At 45.5% G+C, this 24,007-nt stretch overlaps 1 protein-coding gene across 1 annotated transcript; it reads left to right on the top strand.

Moving 5' to 3' along the window:
* Positions 1-3,997: 3,997 nt before the first annotated feature.
* LOC142559636 (uncharacterized) lies at positions 3,998-22,159 on the top strand. The gene is made up of 4 exons (XM_075671207.1): positions 3,998-4,135; positions 7,689-7,765; positions 18,025-18,102; positions 21,962-22,159. The coding sequence occupies exons 1-4, from the start codon at positions 4,071-4,073 to the stop codon at positions 22,087-22,089; spliced, it is 348 nt and encodes a 115-aa protein (XP_075527322.1). The 5' UTR covers positions 3,998-4,070; the 3' UTR covers positions 22,090-22,159.
* Positions 22,160-24,007: the final 1,848 nt, after the last annotated feature.

Genomic DNA, 24,007 nt, shown 5'->3' with positions numbered 1-24,007 from the left:
CCCAAACAACGCTTTGTGCGTTTTCAACAATGCAATTTTTTGTGCCTCGTCGTCAAGTGGAAGTTGATTATACGCATGCCGTAAATCTAAAGTGCTCAACACCTCCCCAGCGTACAAAGAGCCGAAGATATCCTCAATTACCAGCGACAGATGCTGTTGCAGATGTGTCGCCAGATTCTCGGTTAGCCTGAAGTCGCCGCGCAGCCTAATCTCACCGTTTCGCTTTACTACGGCCACGACGAACGTAGCGCACTCGGAAACTCTTACTGGTGAAAGTACTCCTTCCTGTACATGGTGGTCGATTGCTGCCGACATCTTTTCCCGAAGCGCGTACGGCACTGGTCGAGCCTTGAGAAAGGGATGTGCAGTGGCCTCCTTTATGTGTAGTTTCACGGGCGGCCCCTTGCAACAACTCAACTTCTCCTCGAAATTTTTCGAAAACTTAGATAAAAGTTTCCTTGTCGCTGCGTTGCAGTGAACCACATTTCAGTTCGGTGGCGCGCATTCTTCTAGTAGTGCCATGCCAGCATTGCGGAAGGCTTGGATGGTGTTCCGGCAGCACTATAGACCCATCGCAATCCACTACAACCAACGAGCTGTCCACTTACGTGTCACCGCATTCCGCTTTCATGGCCACTCGGCCAAGGACCGGCAGCCGCCTCAGGAAGCACGTCAGGCGCAGTGACGTCTTCTCCAGTGTCGGCCACCATTCGCGATGGTTGCCGAATACCCTCATCGGAATGATTCTGATAGTGGACCGTGTATCCAGCAGCATGCGCAGTTTCCGGCCTTCCAGATGTACCCTTTAGAATGGCCGTGCGGACTCGTTACTACTGTAACTGTGAGGCACCAAAGCGTATAGTATTCCTTTACTTCCGTCACTGCCATATAGGTCCTTCATAGTGTACGTTCCTGAGGGGTTGGCCCGACCGCTGGAGCACATCCTTGCCATGTGTCGTTCCTGCCGCCCTTGATGCACGTCGCTGTCTTATGTCTGCACGCTACCGGAACATGGTTATTTCCGGCGTTGAGTAGCCTCGATCATGGATCCTTTCCTGCATCCGAACTTGTGCGGATTGATCCTGTGCTTCTATATGAAATTGGCAGCACCGTTGTCGTTGATGCTCCTCTCTTGCATGGCCCGGACATTCGTTTCTGCGGTTGCCGCTGTTACAGCAAAAGCTTCTGCCTCCACCAGGCTCAACTTTTTTTGCGACATGTGTCGTATAAGTTGTTCATCACGGATTCCGCAGACGATCCGCTCCCGCAACATGAGATCCAAAAGCTTATCAAAACTGCAATCCTTTGCAAGACGTCTCAAGCAGGTGATATAATCCCATACCTTTTCGCCTACCGCTTGGTTGCACAAAAAAGTACAGCTCGTTGCTATTTCATTGACTTGGTGGTCGAAGTGGTAGTCCAGGTGTTGTGCAAGACCTCCAAGCTCAGGTGGCTTACCGATTCTGGCTGGCACTGGCCTTGAAGCACGCGAACCACGTTGTCACCTAGTGCTGAAACCAGAAACGAGCGCTCCTTCCCGGATCTGTGATGGTGTTGCCCTCAATAAAGGCCTCCAAACAGACCCGGTAAGTGCTTCAGCTACTAGTCGTGTCGTTGAACTTGGGTGGCCTGGCTGTCATCCTGCAGCTCACCCTATCCTCGTTGCCACTGAAAACTGGGAACGTACCCGGCGTGCAGTTGCAGATCAAGAATGAACGCCTATTGCTTGGTGTTACTGATTTCAGAATGAATCAGAAAAAGGTCACATGACTGGTCATGATAAGGAAGGGTGCCACACGTGTAAACCACCCAGCTCATGCTATACATTGGCACGCATGCTTGACAACATTACATCAAGCGTGCTTGATCACACTACACAACCACTGGACCAACTTGGGTCATTGAGTATGTGGCAGTGTGTACCTATGTGCCACTCTTCGAGCAACCTCTTTCATGCCGCCATGGGTCATTGGGGTGGCGGGACTGGGTATGCACAAGTCTTCAATAAATCTGTGTGGCGCTGACTTGGTGCACTCTGTATGTAGCAGTAGGTGTGCCGCCTTTAATAAACGTATGTGACGCTATTTTTGGTAAGTAATTCCCATTGGATATGCGCCGCTCTACAACGCTGCGTTATATCCATTTATATCTTTGGTTATCGGCTCCGCTAGATGGCACCGCTATATGGCGCAGCATGTGCAAAGAAAAACGCGGTAGAGGAGCACGTCTTCACTTCGACCAGCCAATTTTGCGATGAGCAATTTCGGCCAGCCGAATGCACCATTACAAGACCTTTCAAAATTTTCCCGTCTGGGCAGAATCGAAGCCACTTCACTCAGGTTCCCTACGTAGAGCAGCGCCATCCTCCAGCAAGCTGCACTACAAATGCACTAGTCATCTGCCGCTTTTCAGTGAACATCTTTCAAGCCATGCTTTAGCGAGATATATCATGAATGCACTGGTCCCGCTCTTCAAAGGAGCTCTCAGCATCTTATGTGACTTTGACCACTAGGTCTTTTGGCACAGCAGCCTATATACTCTGGCCATTAGAGCATGGACTACCCAGTGAGCCAACTGGCGCGCAGACTAGATACACAAGGAAGGTTTAGAAGAGATTTCTAGAACTTAGTGCGCGTCAAAAAAAGACTGCTTTACGTTCGCACTCTGCTCAGCCGGAAAGGTGCTTTAAAATGGATTTCCCGGCTTGAGTTATTGCATAGCCTCCTGTATACTATCGTTAGCGGGTGTAAATGTAGTCAGGCGATTACATTGCCCTTCCTACACGTGGAAGGAAAATGAAAACATAATGCCGGACAAAAAATGAAATGATGGAAACTGGTATATTTCACAATATGAAAAGTAAACCTGAGAATTCATTCTTTTCAAAGTGTACGCGCTGGCGCGCTTTCAGATGTTCGATGTTACATTACGACAGCACAGAGCAGGTTTTGTGCGATTGGGGCAGCCACGCAATTTTGAAATTTGCTTTAGGGGCGTACGATAAGACAAACCTAACGATACCACTTGGGATCGGCACTTGTGCTGTGGCAAGACACTAATCCTTAGAGGCTAGGTCCTACTTTCGATGGTCGCTATTCTAATACAGCCTATCGGAAGATTGTTTCACCAGAGGAAAGAGAACCAAGTGGTCCGGTTTCTGTAAGTTTGAGCCATATAAAGCCAACAAACAAGCGGAACCAGGAAAATATAGGTTGAGATACTTTTTTGTTGAAGTGTAGTGGATAAATTGTGAACAAATGTTAAAATGCACAAAAACATACTGTCCGTAAGTGGGATGCAAAACTAGCGCTACGCAATACGCGTGCTCTGCTATTACAAATTGAGCTACCACAGCGCCGTTTCCGTTACTATTTTCGATGGAGGAAAGTGCGATATCGCAGAGGCGGTATGTGCACATGATCTGTCGCAGTCGACAGGTAAGTTTGACGATATTTAACCCTCAAACCATGTTCTTTTCGATTTTCGACCAGAGACATGAAGGTGTTTCGCACAGAATATTCTTTCCGACTGAGGCAGGCTAAAATTGTACGGTTGATATATGCGCTATGCGCTTCCCTTCTAATTGCCTGGAACGTTTCTGTGTCCAGGAAGCCAGTGTTTAAGTGTATCATGTCCTTCATTAAACAGTCACCTAACACACTTGTACAATTGGCAGGTTACAGCCGCCATTTGCGTTCAGGGGTCTTAAAGCGTTTGCTGAAAATATCAAGAGTTATTTCAAGCGGTATAAATCTGTCACGAAAGACAGTGTCGACCGTGTGAGCTATACCGTTCCCCACATAGTCTGTGTATTTATTTTTACCATTAACACGTGCAAAGCAGTTGCAAACGCTATACCTAGCAGCAACCTACACACCCGTGCATACTTTGCATACCAATATGTTTCTTCAATCTTTTTATCCTGCCATATTTCTGCGTTTTAACTGAAGCCACATTTGTGTAATAACACGCAATGCCTTTTTTTCTTCTAGGCTTTGAACACGACCGAAAAGTTTTGGTTGAAGCAGCGCACTTATGAACAAGGTGGGCACAAATGTGTCTATTCCGCTATGATTTCACTCACAAATACTGACTACACATTCGATCAATACTATAAGGATGGCCAACAACAACAGTAAGTGCTTTCAAATCGCCATAATAGAAAGTGTAAAATTTACACGCTTGGTACGGGGTGGCATAAAAGGTTGGCGTTGCAGCAACGTTTCGAAAACGCGTGATAAATGATTGATAGGGAGGGTTTTCGCTTTCTACCAGTGGTGGAAGGTAATTATAATGGCGTCAAAGTTTGTAGCATTCTTGAACAAAATAGTGAAGGTTCTGCTTGTAGGCTTCATAGGCAGTATTTCAGAACATTCTCTGCGCACGCTTTTACTGTACCGATGATTTCAAGATGTATTATATTTCCTGCGCAACTACCATTACTTTCAAGCAATAAAGCATTGCATCTCAGCAGTAGTACAGACAGTTTTCAACAGCTTCACTGGACACCCACTTTCGCAGGGCCTGAACGGCGAGTCAATTTCGTTTATAATAAAGAACTCTTTGTATGATCAGTAGAGGCTCAGTTACCATTGCGGAAGAAACCGCCATTTTTTCCTTGGTGGCAAACTGCTGGGTTGACCAGGCGCAGCTGTTGATTGAAGGCATACCAACTGGTAAATTTGTCCTCATGACTCAGGAGGCAGAGGGGAGGGATCCGGTTGAGGCAGAAAACAACTTTTCTCATGCATGACTGTTTGATTCCAAGGATTATCCTTACTGTCTCGTTTTTTACACAATAAGGCATTCTCGACCGCAACGCCACCCGGTCTCGCAAATTATTAAGATCACAGGTAGACTCGTTGGTTATGGTCGCGGAAAAAGTATGTGCAGCATCTTGTGTTCATCTACAGGCATACGGGTGAACTTGATGTGGCACTCGCTGCTGAGCTCCATGCTGCTATGAACCTCGGCTGAAAATTTTACATGGAAGTCTAGCATGTAGGGAACAATGCCATACAGCACACAGTTTTTAAAAAAAAGCATTGTCGTCTTCAATCGGGGGGTAACCAAATTAGTCTGCGAGTGGCGCGAACCAATGTGTTTGCTTTTGTCTCTTCACACATAGTAAGTATAACCCTGTTGCGACTTATAGCGTTGGATTAGGAGTATTTATGCAAACGAATTCCGACAAACCATCCCATGATTAATGCCCACGGTAGGGGGTTGAGAATTCATGCAATGCCTCGATACACGTTACTACCACCGCCGAAACTCATCATGTATGTGGCAAGTGTACATTCTGCCTCTTTTCTCGCGCCTCTTGTTACACGCTGTGACATCTAGTCCGCCCGAGTGTTCGAGATGTGTGAGTATATTTCAGAGAAGATTGAATATATATGATCAATGTATCGTTCACACTAATAGCGTAGAAGCTTTCAAGCTTTATTTGTCGTTGAAAAATTGCGAATACCCATCGACCTAGCTTGGCGTCAGAAAGGTGCTTCAATAATGACACATACCCATTCAAAGAAGTTGGCATAAGACATGTTCATAGTATAGCTGCACATACCGAGTTACTCAAGTTGCCGGCAAAGACGTTCATTGAAGAGCGACACATACCTTGTTGCACATACCTAGGGACACATGTTTACGTCAAAGAGGCTTATCCAAGTTCGACACTTACGCAGTTGCACATTCTTGACAATTCGACATTAAGAAAGCTATTTGTAAAATGGTATATGTCGAGTGCCCCACATATTCTGTTACCATAATTGTTCTAGTTTCGAGCCCTATTCCCTCAGAAGCCGCCGTGGCTGCTCAGTGGCTTTGGTGTTGGGCTGCTGAGCACGAGTTCGCGGGATCGAATCCCGGCCACGGCGGCCGCGTTTCTATGGGGGCGAAATGCGAAAACACTTGTGTACTTAGATTTAGGTGCCCGTTAAAGAACGCCAGGTGGTCCAAATTTCCGGAGTCCTCCACTACGGTGTGCCTCATAATCAGAAAGTGGTTTTGGAACGTAAAAACTTACAATTAATTAATTATTCTCTCAGAACAGGGGCCTTATGCACTCACTAGTATTTTGGCCAAGGAAAACATACTCAACATTGCTGGAACAAAAACGGTTAGATACATAGACAGGCTGCCCCTGAAACTGTCTTTACACGAACAGTATTTACATGATGTGCACGCCGAACACGTCTGTGCTCAAACTACTGAGCACTCCTGCGAGAACCCGGCTACACTAATCTGGTTCGGCCATGATCAGCCAACCAGTGACTCCGCTCGAATTCTTGTCGAACACTCTACGAAGACGTCGCTACTGGAAAGATGTTAGTGTCAAATTTTAAGATCTATGACTGAAGATCCAGATTTGATTGCTTTAAAAGATGATTGAATAAATATCTAAGCTTTCACACACTATTGCGCGCGCCTAATACCAGTGCCGCGGAGAATACTGTCTCGTTTGATTTTATTGTTGTTGCCCCACTTTTCCGTTTGTACTTAAGCATGGTAAGCGTGTTTAACCAAGGGGTGCAGTTATATTTGTCGCTTAGTTTGATACCGTTAGAGTGACAACGCCGCATAAGCAAACAGACGAGAAGGAAGTGAGCATAAGGCGCACCGTATCTTGTAGCTCTTTATCGTCCGCATTGCATAAGTGGTAGGTCAGGGCAGCGTGCTATAATGCGTTCCCACTGTCATATGATTGAGTGACTCGTTGATAGATTATTCGACTTTGTTGGACTTCTCAAAGCAATATGAGGGATTAAGACATAAGAGGCGCCTGAGTGCTCCAGAGCTCCTTGAAAGACCTATTCTTGGGACTTTTATCATGCAGAATAAAAGGGCATTGTGCGAGGCGCTTATTACTTAAAGAAGCAAGGTTTGGGTACGGGCTAGTTGGTATTCCATGGTATCAATCGCCACTTACAGCGCCTACATAGACGAGAGAAAAAAGCGACGGCGAAGACAAGCTCTTGTCTTCGTTGTCGCTTTTTTGTCCCTCGTCTATGTATGCACTGTAAGTGACGATTGATACCATGGACTATCAACTAGCCCGTACCAAAACGTTACGTTAGTATATTTCTAGTTCATCAGGCATCGCTAACAGCTCTTGGCTTTGTCGTCGTTTCTTGTCCCTCGTCTATGTATCCGCTGCAGGTGACGACTGATGCATAAAGTAGATATGCTTTGTGTTCGAACTGCGGCGATTACCCTGTCGAAAAAAGGAGAGTTTTCTACGTGCAACATGATTCCTACTTTGCATCTGGGAAGTGTGTGAAAGTGTGTACTGTAAGGAGTGATAATGTTTTTAATTAACCTTGGTGCAGCAACTGCTGCTTCTGTATAATTGTGCACTAAACCCCACTAAGGCGTGCCTCATAATCAAATCATGGTTTTTCACGTAAAACCCCATTACTTTATTTTAATTCTTTTAATTGTGCAATTAAGATTTGGTGACGATCCGTGTTTCTCCTGTGTAGATCGCCATGCTCCACCTATATATTAGGTCGTAATATACTCTAATACAACATACGGGATATGCGAGATGCTGGAGTGGGCCTTAGGAAATATTTTTCGCAGCACAAGTTTTCTTGTGAAGTATTCAATACCCAATTCACGAGCACTTTCCTGAAATGTGAGTGAGACTGCTTTAGAAGACGTTTACACCTGTTGTGTTCCAGACAAGGGCCAAGACGCTTGTATGGGAAATTATCCAGTGGCGGTGAAGGGCCTGTAATGACAGTTAGCCAGCAACAAGGTAAGAAAAAGGACTCTTGGATGTGGACTTCGGCATAAGCAAGTAGATTTACCTGAAATCTTGACTTTTCGAAATACTCTGCAGAAAAGCATAAGAGCGCCGGAAACGACAGTTGGTAACTGGAATAACTAGGAAGCCGCATGTTTATATCTAACTCATGCTCGAACGCTTTCCGGATTAAATTTGGTGCGGGTGCTTTGTAAACGAGCAAGATTGTTAGACAAAGCTTAAGTGGGTGCCATGTCATCGTGGAAATCTGGCCACTGAGCGAACTGGCAGCCAGGATAGCGACACATGTCTCAGTTACCGCTCGAAAGCAATGAGCTCGCCCCCGGACATCATATAATAAAGCCCAGAAGAGGAACAGTGCTCGTTCGAGAAATGCCGTACATAAAATTACCTCGCTTTTGTTGCTTATACAGATGACCCTCCTTCCAGAGAGCTGTTCCTAGCGAAATGAGTTAATTTAACGAAGGAAAGAATAGTGTAAGCCATTGCAGATGGCATCCTTGCCTCATGTCAATGCTGAAGGAAATGCGACAGATTCTACCGCCCGCAATGTGTTCACAACATCGTGAGCGAATGCGCAAACGTCAGGACAATCCATGAAAGGCACCGCGCTAAGCAAGTGATACAGTGCGTAGACTGAAACTTCAACAGTGATACACACGTAGCTCTCTTCCCCTTGAACATTTCCTAAAATAGGCGTAAAGGATAATCTAAATTTTTCTCTGAAAGGTTCAGTTGTCGTAAATGTACTTCATAGCCGATTAAAAATTTATACAGAGATCTCAAGTACATCAATAATTAAAAAATAATAAAGGAAATATTGTAGGTGTTTTGCACCTCTATCCGCGAGGATTACTGGTAAGGGCCTTCTATCACTAGCAGCTTATCCTAATAATGAAGCTGTTGCTTTAGGCCGAAGCGACTGTGTTGACATCAGGTTCCATATATCGAATGCATTCGAAGCCCCGAGTATGGCTTAGCCTTAGTTCGGTGTCGGTTATGCATCTTATCCTAAAGCGTTACCTACAAACTTATGTAAAAAAATCACAACGAACGCCTCACCAGACAGCTCTCCCGCAGTATTAATAGCCAATTCTCACATACGATGAATATATACATCCCGAACCTCTGTGCAGATTTCCTATTAAACTCCTTTCAGCTGACACGACCTGGTACCAGAGGGCAGAAATGTGCTAAGCAGTGTTTTAGATACTTCTTTATGCATAAACGATGTGCCATTTATGAGCGCGCATGCTAAGACGATTAAGACTATTTGGTGATCTATCAACGAGACAATTGTGACGCACTCGATGATAGCGCGACGCTACAAAGGAACGATTTGGTGTTTTTCGTAATGAGAGAATCGCAGTTCAAAGGAAATACAGCATGGTATTTTGATTGAACACTTTTGCAATGCTTTTCTGCGGCTGTCACTCTACCGTCCTACGTACCGAGGAAACAAGCTGATCGCTGGGCGAGGCAGAATGGACGGACAACTAGAAGTACAGCGACACTGTTTTTTCAGCTCTGCTGATTTCTTTCTGAGGAATTCCTGTGACCTTGCTCGGCAGATTTCGATAACTTAAGGTTAACAGAACACTGTCGCACTCCTCCACTTTCTTTTATTTGTTTATTTATTTCACGTTTGTCATGCATTCCATAGGACTGTAGGTGCTTGTTGGCAATGAGTTGCATTAACCAACAAGAAGGTTAACTATTTCCGCAGTTAGCTATTCCTTTTCCTGGATGGGGTAGGACGCGTGAGCGTGCTTTATACTACTCTCTCATGGTATGCATACCTCTCTGTGCTCACAAAAATAAGCGCTTTTGTTGGTAGTCAGCGCCTGTCTTGTATCCATCTTTATTTTCTCGCCCCCTCGCGCTCTTTTCCCGTAATTGTGCCTATCGTGCAACAGACGACCTCTGCTTGACGTGTGCGAACTCATAGTAATACTGTCAGACAATGCAGATATATTGCAGAAACGTGCGAATAATTTTGCCATAAGACGACTTTTCTACTGCTTAGTTGATCAGGACAGAATTTAGAAAGGATGAAAATTAAAAAAAGAGGTCAAGTAACAACGCGTTATCAGTTCAACAGCAAGTTGAAGTGCTGACAACATAAGTGTTTCGGTGCAGAAATATACCGGGTAGATACCCAAGAAGTACCATCTGGCCCGGATTTCAACCCTTCTGCAAAGATACCCAAGAACCGCCATATATATCAGAATGAAATTGAAGCCAAATGCAGCCATTATTAAACAGGACGCTCTGGGGCCGCTGTAACCTTGAAGTCGCGCCATGAATTTTGAAAAGAGTAATGGTTCCCGCACTAACATTCGCAAAAGCGATTCTGTGCTTAAGTGCAGCGATATTATGAAGGTTTGAAGTACATCAAAAGCCGGTAGGAGAATGGGAAGCACAACTGAAGAGGAGGGTGATATAAATTTGGCCTGTTATGAAGTCATGGAGAGAAGCCGGCCGCAAAATCAAATTAAAAGAAAGCTTGAATAAAATGGATGAAGATAAGGAGAGCTAAAGTGGGCCAATATATCTAACCGAAGTGTTTGGAGAATTAATAAATGAAACGCTCAGGAATGACGGCAACCATGGACATCTTAATTCCGAATACAAATGAACAAACTGGAGTCGACATGAAGGTGGGGAAACAAACAAACAGACATGAAATTTTGTGCAAAGGATCGAAGGAAATAATTGTACAGGCTGTATCAGGAAAGAAGGTCCAATGCGGTACGAGAAACGTGTCCATGCTGCATATTGTGTAGGGTAGAGAAGTGGTGCATTAAAATACATAAGTTACATGTATTCACGCTTCAGAAGGCCAAGATGCCTAACTTATGTTACAACTATCGCGGTCTTACGATCTAATTTTGCTATCGCGCTTGCTCATTTCCAATTCCTAAGGGGAAATGTCGCACAGAGGGCTTATGGATACAAGGTTAAAATAAATGTCTCCCACATTTACTGGTGGTTACTGAGAATGCCCTGCAGCCCGCGCGCCCGTCGCACTCGTAGATGATGAGGGCTCCTGGGCTTGCGCCCTTATACAGACAGACAGATCCCACCGTGGTCAAAGAGGTTGGGTATACCTCTGTCTTGCTGCCAGAGGGTCTGCAATCGATTATTTCTGGACCCCTACGTGTTGAACGAAGGGGCGCAATAACGGAGCCAGAGAGAAACATTTGCAGCAAATTATATCCTTCTACAACTTGTAACTGTTGATGAGCACTGGTTTGAAATTCTTGGAACATACCTATTATGGCTGGTTGACCTCTCTCAAGTGCGCCCACTGCCGTTTAGCAAGACAAACGTAGTGCCGAGCTATCCTTCTGTGAGTGGCCAGTAAAAAACTAAATTTAGCTCATTTTGTGTCAGGCATGGTGCGACTACAAAGCTATCTGTGTGTGCAACACACATCTGATAGCATAATAGCTTCTATTGTCCGCATAGCTATACCAAAGCCAGGCACGTAGGTAGTACGTTTGCGAATACAAAAGCGATCACAAAATAAGATGTTTGGGGGAAATGTGCATTTAGTAAGCATCCCACTCTGACCGATATTTAAGACATTAAGCATGAAACATTCATGCATATTTACCGAGACGGCAGATAATATATTAGGACATGAAACAGTTATATTCCCACATTGCCGTTTTAAGTCAAAGTAGGCTGAGTGATTAAAAACACATAAAACATTCACAGCAGAAGGAGGCATGTGTGTTGATCCTTTTCAGATACCTTTCGCGGGCAACTGTGCACATTTTAATGTGACAGTAACATATCATTCACCCAGGCCTGTAGGGAACGTGCGCCTTCCAGAAACAATGTCATTCAATGCTGATGGGGCGGTTAACTTATCAGCGCTAGGGTAAGAAAAAATAGGTGGATGAGACGTGTATATTGTTGCATGAAGAAAGGAGGCCTACGAGTGTAAAACAACGTATATCTACAACTGACGTATATGGCGTTCAGGGAACTGCCAGACTTCGTCTTCGTCTAGTCCAATCCAACTTCTTCGTTCCCTTCACCGTAACATCACCCTCCCGGTGGAGTAGCTCCGTCCCGGTGCAAATTATAGAGCCTCACTTAATGGGGGGACATCGGGCTTAAGCCTGGTGGCGTGAACAATATCGCTGGTGACGTTGCGATGCACTGAAGGCTGACCGACTGGGGCGATCTCGTATGTCACGTCGGACAGTTGGCGTAAGATTTGGTAGGGACCAGAATAACGGGAAAGTAGTTTTTCCGACAAGCCGACGCAACGTGAAGGCGTCCAGAGAAGGACAAGGGAACCAGGTGAAAAATGGTAGTCTCGGTGCCAAAGGTCATACCGTCGCTTTTGATAAGCTTGCGAGACTGTGAGGCGATGACGGGCGACATCTCGGGCCTGGGCGGCTAAGTCAATAGCATCGCAAGCGTAACCAGTGCTGGGTGATTGTACTGCGGAACGTAGCAACGTGTCAAAGGTCAAGGTGGGGTCGTGGCCATACAAAAGGTAAAATGGGGAAAATGCGGCAGCGTCGTGACGGGATGAGTTGTATGCGAAAGTGATGTATGGTAAAGCGACGTCCCAGTCACGGTGATTGTCGGAACATACATGGCCAGCATTTCAGTTAGCGTGCGGTTGAGTCGCACGGTGACGCCGTTCGTTTGAGGCTGCTACGCGGTAGCAATCTGGTGTTCTGTTGCGGAGGACTGGAGCTGGACATCGACGACCTTCAATAAAAAGTAGCTTCCGCGATCCGTCAGCAACTGGCGAGGGGCGCCGTGGTGCAGGATGACGTCGTATAGTAAGAAGTCTGCGACATCTGTAGCGCAGCTCGTTGGTAGCGCTCGCGCGATGGCATATCTCGTGGCATAATCGGTTGCCACAGCAATCCATTTGTTGCCTTTGATAGAAATTGGAAAGGGGCCTAGGAGGTCTAGGCCCACACGAAAGAAAGGCTCTGTGGGGATATCAATTGGTTGAAGCAAACCAGCGGGATGCATAGTAGGCGCCTTCCGGCGATGACACAGGTCGCAAGAAGTGACATAATGGCGCACAGAGCGATAAATGCCGGGCCAGCAGAAGTGGCGCCGCAGGCGGTCGTATGTACGAGTCATGCCCAGATGTCCAGCAGTAGGAGCGTCGTGAAGTTGCTGGAGCACGGCTAGTCGAAGGTGCTTGGGAACGACTAGGAGGAGCTCCGGGCAGTCAGGACGAACGCTACGACTGTACAAAGTTCCATCGCGCAAGGTGAACATGCGGAGGGACGGGTCATTGGTCGAGGAGCTTAGGCGTTCCATAAGTGCTCGAATAACAGGATCATTGCGCTGCTCGTCACCAATATGGAGGAAGTCGGATATGGGTAGAACACCGATGTCGGAGTCTGCATCGGTATCGTCCGGTTGATCCCCGGGATTGCGGGACAGGCAGTCAGTGTCTTAATGCAGACGCCCTCACTTATACATCATCATCACCATCATCAGCATCACCACCACCATCATCATCATCATCAGCCTGGTTACGCCCACTGCAGGGCAAAGACATTTCCCACACTTCTCCAACAACCCCGGTCATGTACTAATTGTGCCCATGCCTTGCCTGCAAACTTCTTAATCTCATCCGCCCACCTAATTTTCTGCCGCCCCCTGCTGAGCTTCCATTCCCTTGGGATCCAGTCCGCAACCCTTAATGACCATCTGTTATCTTCCCTCCTCATTACATGTCCTGCCCATGTCCATTTCTTTTTCTAGATTTCAACTAAGATGTCATTAACTCGCGTTTGTTCCCTCACTCAATCTGCTCTTTTCTTATCCCTTAACGTTACACCTATCATTCTTCTTTCCATAGCTCGTTGCGTCGTCCGCAATTTCAGTAGAACCCTTTTCGTAAGCCTCCAGGTTTCTGCCCCGTAGGTGAGGACTGGTAAGACACAGCTAGTATATGCTTTCCTCTTGAGGGATAATGGCAACCTGCTGTTCATGATCTGAGAATGCCTGCCAAACGCACCCCAGCCCATTCTTATTATTCTGATTATTTCCGTCTCATGATCAGGGTCCGCCGTCACTCCCTGCCCTAAGTAGATGTAATCCCTTACGACTTCCAGTGCCTTGCTGCCTATTGTAAATTGCTGTTCTCTTCCGAGACTGTTAAGCATTAGTTTAGGTTTCTACAGATTAATTTTTAGACCCACTCTTCTGCTTTGCCTCTCCAGGTCAGTGAGCATGCATGGCAATTGGTCCTCTGAGTTACTAAGCAAGGTAATATCATCAGCGAATCGCAAATTACTAAGGTATTCTCCATTAACTCTTATCCCCAATTCCTCCCAATCCAGGTCTCTGAATACCGCCTGTAAACCCCCTCTGAATAGCATTGGAGAGATCATATCTCCCGGCCTGACGCCTTTCTTTATCGGTATTTTGTTGCTGTCTTTATGGAGGACTACGGTGGGTGTGGATCCGCTATAGACATCTTTCAGCATTTTCACATACGGCTCGTATACACCTTGATTCCCCAATGCCTCCATGACTGCAGAGGTTCCGATAGAATCAAACGCTTTCTCGTAATCAATGAAAGCTATATATAAGGGTTGGTTATATTCCGCACATTTCTCTATCACCTGATTGATAGTGTGACTATGATCTATTGTTGGCTTGCCTTTACGGAATCCTGCATGGTCCTTTGCTTGACAGAAGTCTAAGGTGTTCTTGATTCTATTTGCGATTACCTTAGTAAATAGTTTGTTGGCAACGGACAGTAAGCTGATCGCTCTATAATTTTTCAAGTCTTTGGCCTCCCCTTTCTTATGGATTAGGATTATGTTAGCGTTCTTCCAAGATTCCGGTACGCTCGAGGTTATGAGGCATTGCGTATACAGGGTGGCCAGTTTCTCTAGAACAATCTGTCCACCATCCTTCAACAAATCTGTTGTTACCTGATCCTACCCAGTTGCCTTCCCCCTTTGCATATTTCCCAAGCCTTTCTTTACTTCTTCCGGCGTTACCTTTGGAATTTCGAATTCCTCTAGACTATTTTCTCTTCCATTGTCGTCGTGGGTGCCACTGTTACTGTATAAATTTCTATAGAACTCCTCAGCCACTTGAGCTATCTTATCCAGATTAGTAATGATATTGCCGGCTTTGCCTCTTAACACATACATCTGATTCTTGCCAATTCGTAGTTTCTTCTTCACTGCTTCTAAGCTTCCTCCGTTCCTGAGAGCATGTTAAATTCTATCCATATTTTACTTCCTTATGTCAGCTGTCTTACGCTTGTCGATTACCTTCGAAAGTTCTGCCAGTTCTATTCTAGCGGTAGGGTTAGATGCTTTCATACATTGGCGTTTCTTGATCAGATCTTTCGTCTCCTACTATAGTTTGCTAGTACCCTGCCTAACGCAGTTACCGCCGACTTCCATTGCACACTCCTTAACGATGCCCACAAAATTGTCGTTCATTGCTTCAACACTAAGGTCCTTTTCCGGAGTTAAAGCCCAATACCTGTTCTGTAGCTTGATCTGGAATTCCTCTATTTTTCCTCTTACCACTGACTCATTAATCGGCTACTTATGTACCAGTGTCTTCCATTCCCTCCTCAGGTTTAAGCTAATTCGAGTTCTTACCATCCTGTGGTCAATGCAGCGCAACTTCCCGAGCACGTCCACATCGTGTATGATGCCAGGGTTAGCGCAGGGTATGAAGTCTATTTCATTTCTAGTCTCGCCGTTCGGGCTCCTACACGTCCACTTTCGGCTATTCCGCTTGCGGAAGAAGGTATTCATTATTCTCATATTATTCTGTTCCGCAACCTCTACTAATAACTCTCCCCTGCTATTCCTAGTGCCTATGCCATATTCCCCCACTGCCTTGTCTCCAGCCTGCTTCTTGCCTACCTTGGCATTAACGTCGCCCATTAGTAAATCGTATTTAGTTTTCACTCTACCCATCGCCGATTCCACGTCTTCATAGAAGATTTCGACTTCCTGGTCATCATGACTGGATGTAGGGGCGTAGACCTGTACAATCTTCATTTTGTACCTCTTATTAAGTTTCACAACAAGACCTGCCACCCTCTCGTTAATGCTATAGAATTCCTGTATGTTACCAGCTATATTCCTATTAATCAGAAATCCGACTCCTAGTTCTCTTCTCTCCGCTAAGCCCCGGTAGCACAGGACGTGCCCGCTTTTTAGCACTGTATAGGCTTCTTTTGGCGTCCTAACTTCACTGAGCCCTATTATATCCCAATTACTGCCCTCTAATTCCTCCAATAGCACTGCTAGACTCGCCTCACTAGATAACGGTCTAGCGGTAAACGTTGCCAGGTTTTATAATAGAAAATGTATATTCCTGTAGACGCAATGCCCAACGTTCCTGTAGACGCAATGCCCAGCACCTGAGATTTGGTGTGTTCCTTAACTTCGTACTAATTATGGCCAGAAAATGTTAGGCCACTGGCTGCCCAGTTTACTCAATGATCTCACCAGATGCAATATCGATGTGCTCACTTGTTCCGCAAAAAATCTGCGTGAAGTGTTTCTGCGATCTTGACTGTGTAAGCTTGCACTTTGTGAATTTTGCCCTTGGTGTTCTTGCTCTTTTTTTTCCTTTTACTCCTCTTGTATTTTCCTTAATACGTTGCCCCGCAGCCTTGATGCTGCCATTGTAAGCGGTACCTGGGGCCTCTCAAGCTGCTTTCTCTGCAGCCATTTCCCCCTTGTTTTCCGCCGCAACCATGTACCACCTCTCTTGTGAAAACGAATAAATAAAAAATCAATAAGTAAGTGTGTGCCTTTAGAAATAAAAATTATCTAATAACAATCTGAAAATTTTGTTCATGAATTGTGCATATTTGCGTTCTTTTAATAAAGTGAGTTTAGTTTTTCTGTACTCGGCACGGTTTAGCAGAGGTGGCATCAACTCATCAAAGCATGCTCAAAGCCGGTGAGAAAATTAAGGTGCTGAATTAGGCGTTCCAATTTAAACGCATTTAAGGGGCATGCTCAACCATGACTCTCATGTCATAGACATTACAGCTTCTGTCAAGGCACTCCTCAGCTCAGAATGCTTCATGGTCATTGTCTATAAGCACTTGGTTCATGAAGTATATTAGCTACTCGTATCCGAACATTGCCATAGCAGGGGTGGCTTTATCGCGCCCGCATTGGCCGAGAGTCACTGTGCTTACGGTAAACGGCAACTATGTGTTAGGATAGGGTTACCGCCCCCAAATTTGAAGTAAAGCTGTACGGCACACGTAGAATAATCCTAAGCGGCAACGGGTTCTATTTATATAGAGGTTTGGTTCAGGTCATGCTGATTTGATATGCTAGATTTCGGAATAGGTTTTGGTGGCAATAGCTGTAAAAAGTATCTTGAAAAAAAAACAGTGAATTTAAATGCCTTTACTGTTCTCTTAGTCACCAAGACGGTGAAGCAATTTATTAAATGATTGCTGTCCAACTGGAAACTATGTTGCCACGTCAGGCGATAGTCGCTTGACGGAGCTTAGCGCTAAACCTAAGCATCATGGGAGAGATTGTGAAGCCAGAAGCAGTATTCGTATCTAGAAGGGCACTATAAATTATTAAACACATATTTAAAAGCCAAACACAGAACGCCGAAAATTTCCTACAAGCGGCTATGCTTTTATTGCTCCTAAGCGAAAGAGCTGAGTGAAAAACTCACGTGAATCCTGCGTTGAAGCTATTTCTGCTGGCTCTGCTTTCGCCTGTGCTCGTCCAGTTCGCTGCGTGTGCAAGAAAGATGTACCTGCCACGAAAATGTATTTAAATAAGATTACGTTCAAACGGACACAATATAGATATTATTTATAGTGTGCAATTATACTCTCAGCGCTTCCCAAAGCACCATATGTCTCACCATTCCAAAATCACCCGTTTGCTTTCGATGCTAGCGTTTGTTTCTTAGTCATTTCATATCACAGCTATTTACCAAATATAGCGGGGGCACTGTGTTCCCTTTTCTAGAACATCAATTGCTGAACACTCACGTTACAAGACTTCAATAAAAAGGGGGAAAGAAAGGAAAAACACTTCACGGTTGAACAAGCGTTTAGACCTACAACCAATGAGTTACCTTTGATTGCATATAGCAGCACCCTTCAATACCCCTACCACTGACTGCCCTAAAACGTATTGATTCATTTAGGAAAGAAGGCACTGGGCCATCAACTTCTCTCTTTCACGCATATTAAAACACCACACGACCCACGTTATTTCTTCTAGGTGCCGGAGGGATACCATACACTCTGAAATACTGGAGCGGGACCGAACAGTGTGCGATTCTTACGCTTACGAAAGAAGGTAAGCGCTGAATCTTTCTTTAGAATGACTTTACTATGCATGTATATCATAAATGTTTACTGTTTTGCCAAATATCCCTATAAAGGACATGCCATTGTACGCACACAAACTATGTATGTGGCCTGTGCCTTTCCGGGTACGGTATCTCACCTGATAAATAGTGGGCGCTGCTTCATTGCCTTCAACGAGGACATGATTGTAACAAGATCACAAAAACAAAACCTTGACATCATTCCGTTTTCTTATGCATGAAGCCACGCCTCTCGTCATGATGGTTCACGGGCTATCCAAAAATGCAGAATTATTTTTATGCATAACTGCAAAAAGTTCTGGTGATCAAATAAGTTGGTTCGATACGGCCACTATGGAATCCTCGAGCTTGTCTCTGTTTCTTTCTATCTCCCCCTTCCACTCTGTTTCTCTTTTTATCCACCTTAACTCTTCCCCTGCGCAGGGTGGCCAACCGGAACTACCTCTGGTTAACCTCCCTGCCTTTCTGTGCATTATTCTCTCTCTCTCTCTCTCTGGTAGCGATTCACAGCGAAGCTAATCATGCGACTGCAAGTGTTCCATAACTTCATATTCCAGTTTTCACGTTGTTCTGAAAGAAATATGCCTGAGTGGTACATGCAGGTGAATTTAACTTTAAGAGCGTGGGTCTACTGGAAAAAATGAGGAAGATTGCTAAACTACCGTTTGTTCCGTAATATGAAACGCTTGTCCGTTCCCCTATGGCAGTTGGGTAATCAAATTCGTTAGTAGCATCTTGGTGAGGACTAGTTGGTCCATCTTTAGCCCTATGCTGGTCACTACGCTCTGTTTTACATGCGCGAACTCACTCGCGCGCAACAAACAAAGGGAAACCCACCCTATAAGGAACATCTATAGCCATCGTCGTCCTATGAATAGCTGAAGATGCTTATTTTCAACCGTAGATTAACTTTGTTCCAAAGGAAAATGATGCGCCGCACATGTGTCAGTCGCTTCATGCGACGTTCTTTGTGTAGGTTACCCTTGCCACTTAAGAAAAGCCTTGAAAGCACTTGTGAATACCACGCCAGAATTCTTTTCGACTGCGATTGTCTTCGCAATCTGTGCGTGCTGCATAGTAGTTAAGTCAACGTGACGGAGATAAAAAGTCAGCCACAATGGCTTTCTATCGCAAAGTGAGCAATGTAAAGCTTGCGGGTTGCTTAGAATAGCCACTAAAATATGTTGTAATAGCAAAATCACCATTCCGCTGCTCGAATTATGTAGTTTTCTCAGATCTCCTGGCTGCGCACTATCTGTGGGTATCTAGTCGTGTAAGTGATTATCGCATCGATTGCGCTGAAGGACCGAATGAATTTCACATCAAAACCGTCGTGCTCGCCGCATTCAGCTGACAACTGAAAGAAAGGCGCAGTTTTGCCCGAAAGGCGAAGCACCGATTGCGATAGCAAATTAGAGACAGCTATATGAAGTAAGGATAGGTAATTTATCGGCCGCACAAATTCGTAAAAATTTGCTTACTAAGTTAACAAGCGCGGTGTGACGCGCGAATAGATAAACATTATCGCTCGATGGCCGCTGAAGGTCGCTGTCAAAACGTTGGAGGGAGGAATCGTGGCCGCAACAGCATGCAAATTGGCCCTACCGTATCTGTCGCTTCGACGCGAGCGAAACGTCGAAAGCACGGCACATACGAAGCTACCACCGTTAGGCGAACTCTGCAAACATTACAGACGGCTTTGAGGATTAGGCCTGTGCGGACGCGCACTTGGGCCTCATGGCAGATCGCTTTAATGACACGGCACTCGCATGGCCGCGCTGTAAGCCTCAGCAGCCGGAGTAGAACGGCTATCGCCTCACCCCTGTATCTCGCGCGCGGCAGAAGATGGCACGCTTCTGTCCAACCTTCCTCACTCGCACACGCGAGATTTAGCCGCGTTCGCCGGCTCAGCCTAGCGCGCGTTCACTTGCGCATACAGCCTACGGCGCGCAGCAATGATTTTATCGGCCTTAGACTTTAACGAAACCTCAAGGCGACACCAACAGTTAATAGATTACTATCGCAATAAAATGTTTCCCATCAGACAGAGCTCATGCATACGTAACTGAGACTCGCTTCGGTAGACCTGGCTTTACATGTTTCAATTGTGCAATGGAAAAGTGGAAATACTTATCGAGAGAGGAGTGAGGTATGCAGACTCAAATTCTCCGATGCTATTTACTGAACGCTTAGGATTAGGAGTGAGAGCCAACGGCGAATATCTCAAACTTCAGCATGCACCTCACGCTGTCGTGTTCAGCAACGCTGGGTGAACATTGCAACAAATGATTAAAAACGTTAACCAACAAAGTGTAGGAGCTGCGTTGAAGATTACCTTCCAGACAAATTCAATGTGGTATAGATTTTATAGGAAACGAAAATTCATGATAGTCAGTCCTGTCGAATTTGCGCTGGAGTACTTTTGTGTGCGTAATTTACTCACGGGCCACCTTAATTATGAGCAGTAACTTACACAAGAATGAGAATAAGTTGCATCGCTAAGGTAGTCATAAAGAAATCATAAATGTGAGCTTATGGCTGTCGTTGAAAATCGCACAATCATTGCCTTCTACTGCTAACAACGTAAGGGGCAGCAACTCGGAGGTCAACAAAGAATGGTAAGAACAACTTCAGGACGGCGAAATGAGTGATGAAGCGGAAAACGCTAGGCGTAACTTAGGAAGCAGGAATAGAGCGTTCTCGATCATACAGCACGCGTGAGCGGCCAATCTTCTTGCTCGCATTATGACGAAATAGTGGACCTGCGCAGGCCACGTAATTCGCACGGCAGGTAATTTGTGGTCTATTAGAGTTACAGAGTTGGTGCTAAAGTAAAGGCAGCGCTGTCGAGGATGGAAGAAAACTTCATGGGATGAGGAAATTAGGAAATTAGGAAAGTTGCTGAAAATTAGGAAACTAGGAATCTGCTGGTGCGGGCCAGGGACAAATGGAGATCGCTAAGAGAGGCCTTCGTCATGCAGTGCACATATGAAGAGGCTGCTGGCGTTTTACAACATGCTAAATTCGTCCGAAATTGCAACGCATTCCTTGTGCTGCAGCTCACTTGTTTCTACTACGCGACATTTGCATGCTTCCAGAACGGCGTCTGCTGCCGATTGCATACCACCACCACCCCCACCATGTCGTCGTACTTCATGTGCAGTAGCCGCTCCTAACGAAGTGCGTCAGTGTAGGAAGATTGACGACCTGAACCAACTTGATCTGAAACTAGCTCGTCTGATGTGGAACCACTATGTACTTTGAGTGCGGTCTTAAGCAAAGTTCAGACGTGTGCTTGAATGTGTGTTCCTATGCCCATGATATTTTTTCGCCAACCATTGATTTAGCGTTCTTGGAAAGCTAGTCATGTGGCAGCACGTCCTGCTTCAAAAGCTTGTTTGCAACCAGGCTCTAAAAAAGTTCGGGACGTATTCTTGGTACATCTTAAGGACCACTACTGATCTTTTGTTTAAACCCGAGCCTCTTCTTCCTAATCTCTGTTTTTTGGCACTAGTCATTGCAGGCATAGCAACTACTGAATTTTACCAAAATTAATAATCTTCTTATATATACAGGCGTTTACGTTTGACCAATCAATATTCAATACCTACATTTGGCATTCATAACACTTGGTATTCACCCAACTCTCGTAAATAGGTGGCACACGAAATACATTGCAAAACTAAATTCCTGAAACTCAAGGTAATCATATGATGCTTGTGCGAAGCTAATAAACATGAAAACAAAAAAGGCTAGTGCCCACTGAGCACGCTGATAGAGTCAAGTGAAAAAATTCAAAGAACATTCAAATATTTTCATTTCTTCCAGGAAATCATCATTGCGAACAGCATGTGTGGAACAGCCAAATTAGCAGCGCCATTGGAAACTGTGATGCCGCATACAAGGAAAATTGTCCAAGCAGCACTACCCACCAGGTTTATGATTCCAGCTGCTAAGCAACTGGAAACTGAAGTGATGGCTTTGTGACCCTCCCCCCGCCTCAGTCATTACGTTTTCATAAATAAATATTTCAAAGTCATATATTGCTTACGGAATTTTTCTTACAAAGATGAACTTGTCGTATTATGACTTCTCGCAAGCACGTATGTTTTTGTCTTTCTATTCTTGTGGGTTGCTTGCTTGAACAGCTGCTGCAAAGAATTGCTAGGCCAACGTGATGCATGCAGCAAAGCCCAAGTGTAATCTACGTGGGCTGCCTCCTTATGCGCCATCGGAAACTATCGTGGGATCGTGAAGGAAAGTAGCGATTACAGGGTGAAGTTGTCTAAGGTGTAGATATATATCTTTATCAATCATACCCAGGAATTAGAAAGATATCGTTGAGTTTCCTTATTTCGGCATTATGTGGCATACCGACTCATTTTTAATGAGTCCAGAACTACCGCTATGACGTATGCCATCACGCACAACTAAAATCAAAAGAAGAAGCCCACCATGAGATGGTCGCTTCACCTCGGTGCTTGGAAACTAGGGCGCTTAGAAATCGGCGTTATCGCGAAGATGACCAGCTACTTGATATACTGGTAATGAATGGAAGAGTTTGCAAGACACCTGGTCAGACAGCTCGTCGGCTTTCGGGATAGGCGTCTCGCCGAGGTAAAGGCTGTCGCGAAGCTTCGTTGAATTTTTTTAGCAGTGTTTATTTATTTGTGCACCACGGTGGTCACGGCCTGCGTCAACATTCTCTTTCATAAATTGTTTGCCTGCCTGATGCAGTGGCACTTCTAGCGGCGCCACGAGGTCTACCGGAGAAGCTTTTGTATGTTCCCGTGCAGACTCTACCAGCGCGCTAACACGTGACAGGGAGAGAGCATGTGAGTGAGAAAAAACATTTCAGACACTCCGGCGCTTCCGCGCCTACGAAAAGAATTAGCTTCATCCTTCAACTATGCGCGACCGCTCTCGTCTTTCATGACTGACGGTGTCGCTAACTTCTTAGACACTCCCTCTCTCTACACTCGTGAATCTTTTTCGGCTACCGCGGAAAGCAGGGGCACAAACTGATGGCAATCTCCGCGTCGTTCCTGGTTTCGCCGTCTACCGCAGAGGCTCGGACACTTGGGCGATATTTTGCGCTTACACGCTCATTCCAGCCACAGCTGTAAGTCTCGCATACTTGGAATATTTATTGATGTTTCCGTCATTGATGAGGTGACAGCTGCCTCGGTGACGCGAGCGCCTAAAAGAAATTATGGGGCTTTATGTGGGAAAATTACGATCCAATTTTGAGACTCGCCGGAGAGGGTACTCCGGCATAATTTGGATCACCTGGAGTTGTTTAACTCGCAGCAAAATCTAAATACATGGCTGTTTTCGCATTTCAGCGCTATCGAAATTCGGCCACTGTGGCCGACATTTGATCCCGTCAGCTCTTGGTTAGCAGCCCAACACGAACGCTTTTCCACAGCGGCTCCCAACGCGCGGAAAGGCAAGACAACATGGTAACGCACCGGACGACCTCGTTCCGTGTCTGGCGACGCAGAAGCCTGATTACGTGAGTGGAGGAGGAGGAAGTAGAAGTTGGGCGACACCGAAATGACCCCAACCCGTACGAATGGGCTACATTTCAACATGTCTCTTCGACTTTCGCCGCACGCGTCAGCTTCTGGCCACTGTGCTGCGATAAGGGTGATGTTAACGTTGTGCCTAGACGTTAGAAAAATTGTGAGCAGCACATGCTCGTCCGGCCTAGCGCAGGTTACCACAAATCTCCCCCGTGGCTAAAGGAAAGAAAGGTACCCGATAATGTCGCGAAATTTATGAGAAGAAAACCAAGGCGGCATATTTAGGGATTCCTTCCGCTCGGTTCTTAGCCGACTGACGGCCATGTAATTGTTTGATAACGCGGGCGCC

Source organism: Dermacentor variabilis, chromosome 10, assembly GCF_050947875.1.
Source record: "Dermacentor variabilis isolate Ectoservices chromosome 10, ASM5094787v1, whole genome shotgun sequence".
Taxonomy (NCBI): Eukaryota; Metazoa; Arthropoda; class Arachnida; order Ixodida; family Ixodidae; genus Dermacentor; species Dermacentor variabilis.
Note: the sequence above shows the minus strand (reverse complement) of the source record. Positions and strands in the feature narration are given on the sequence as shown.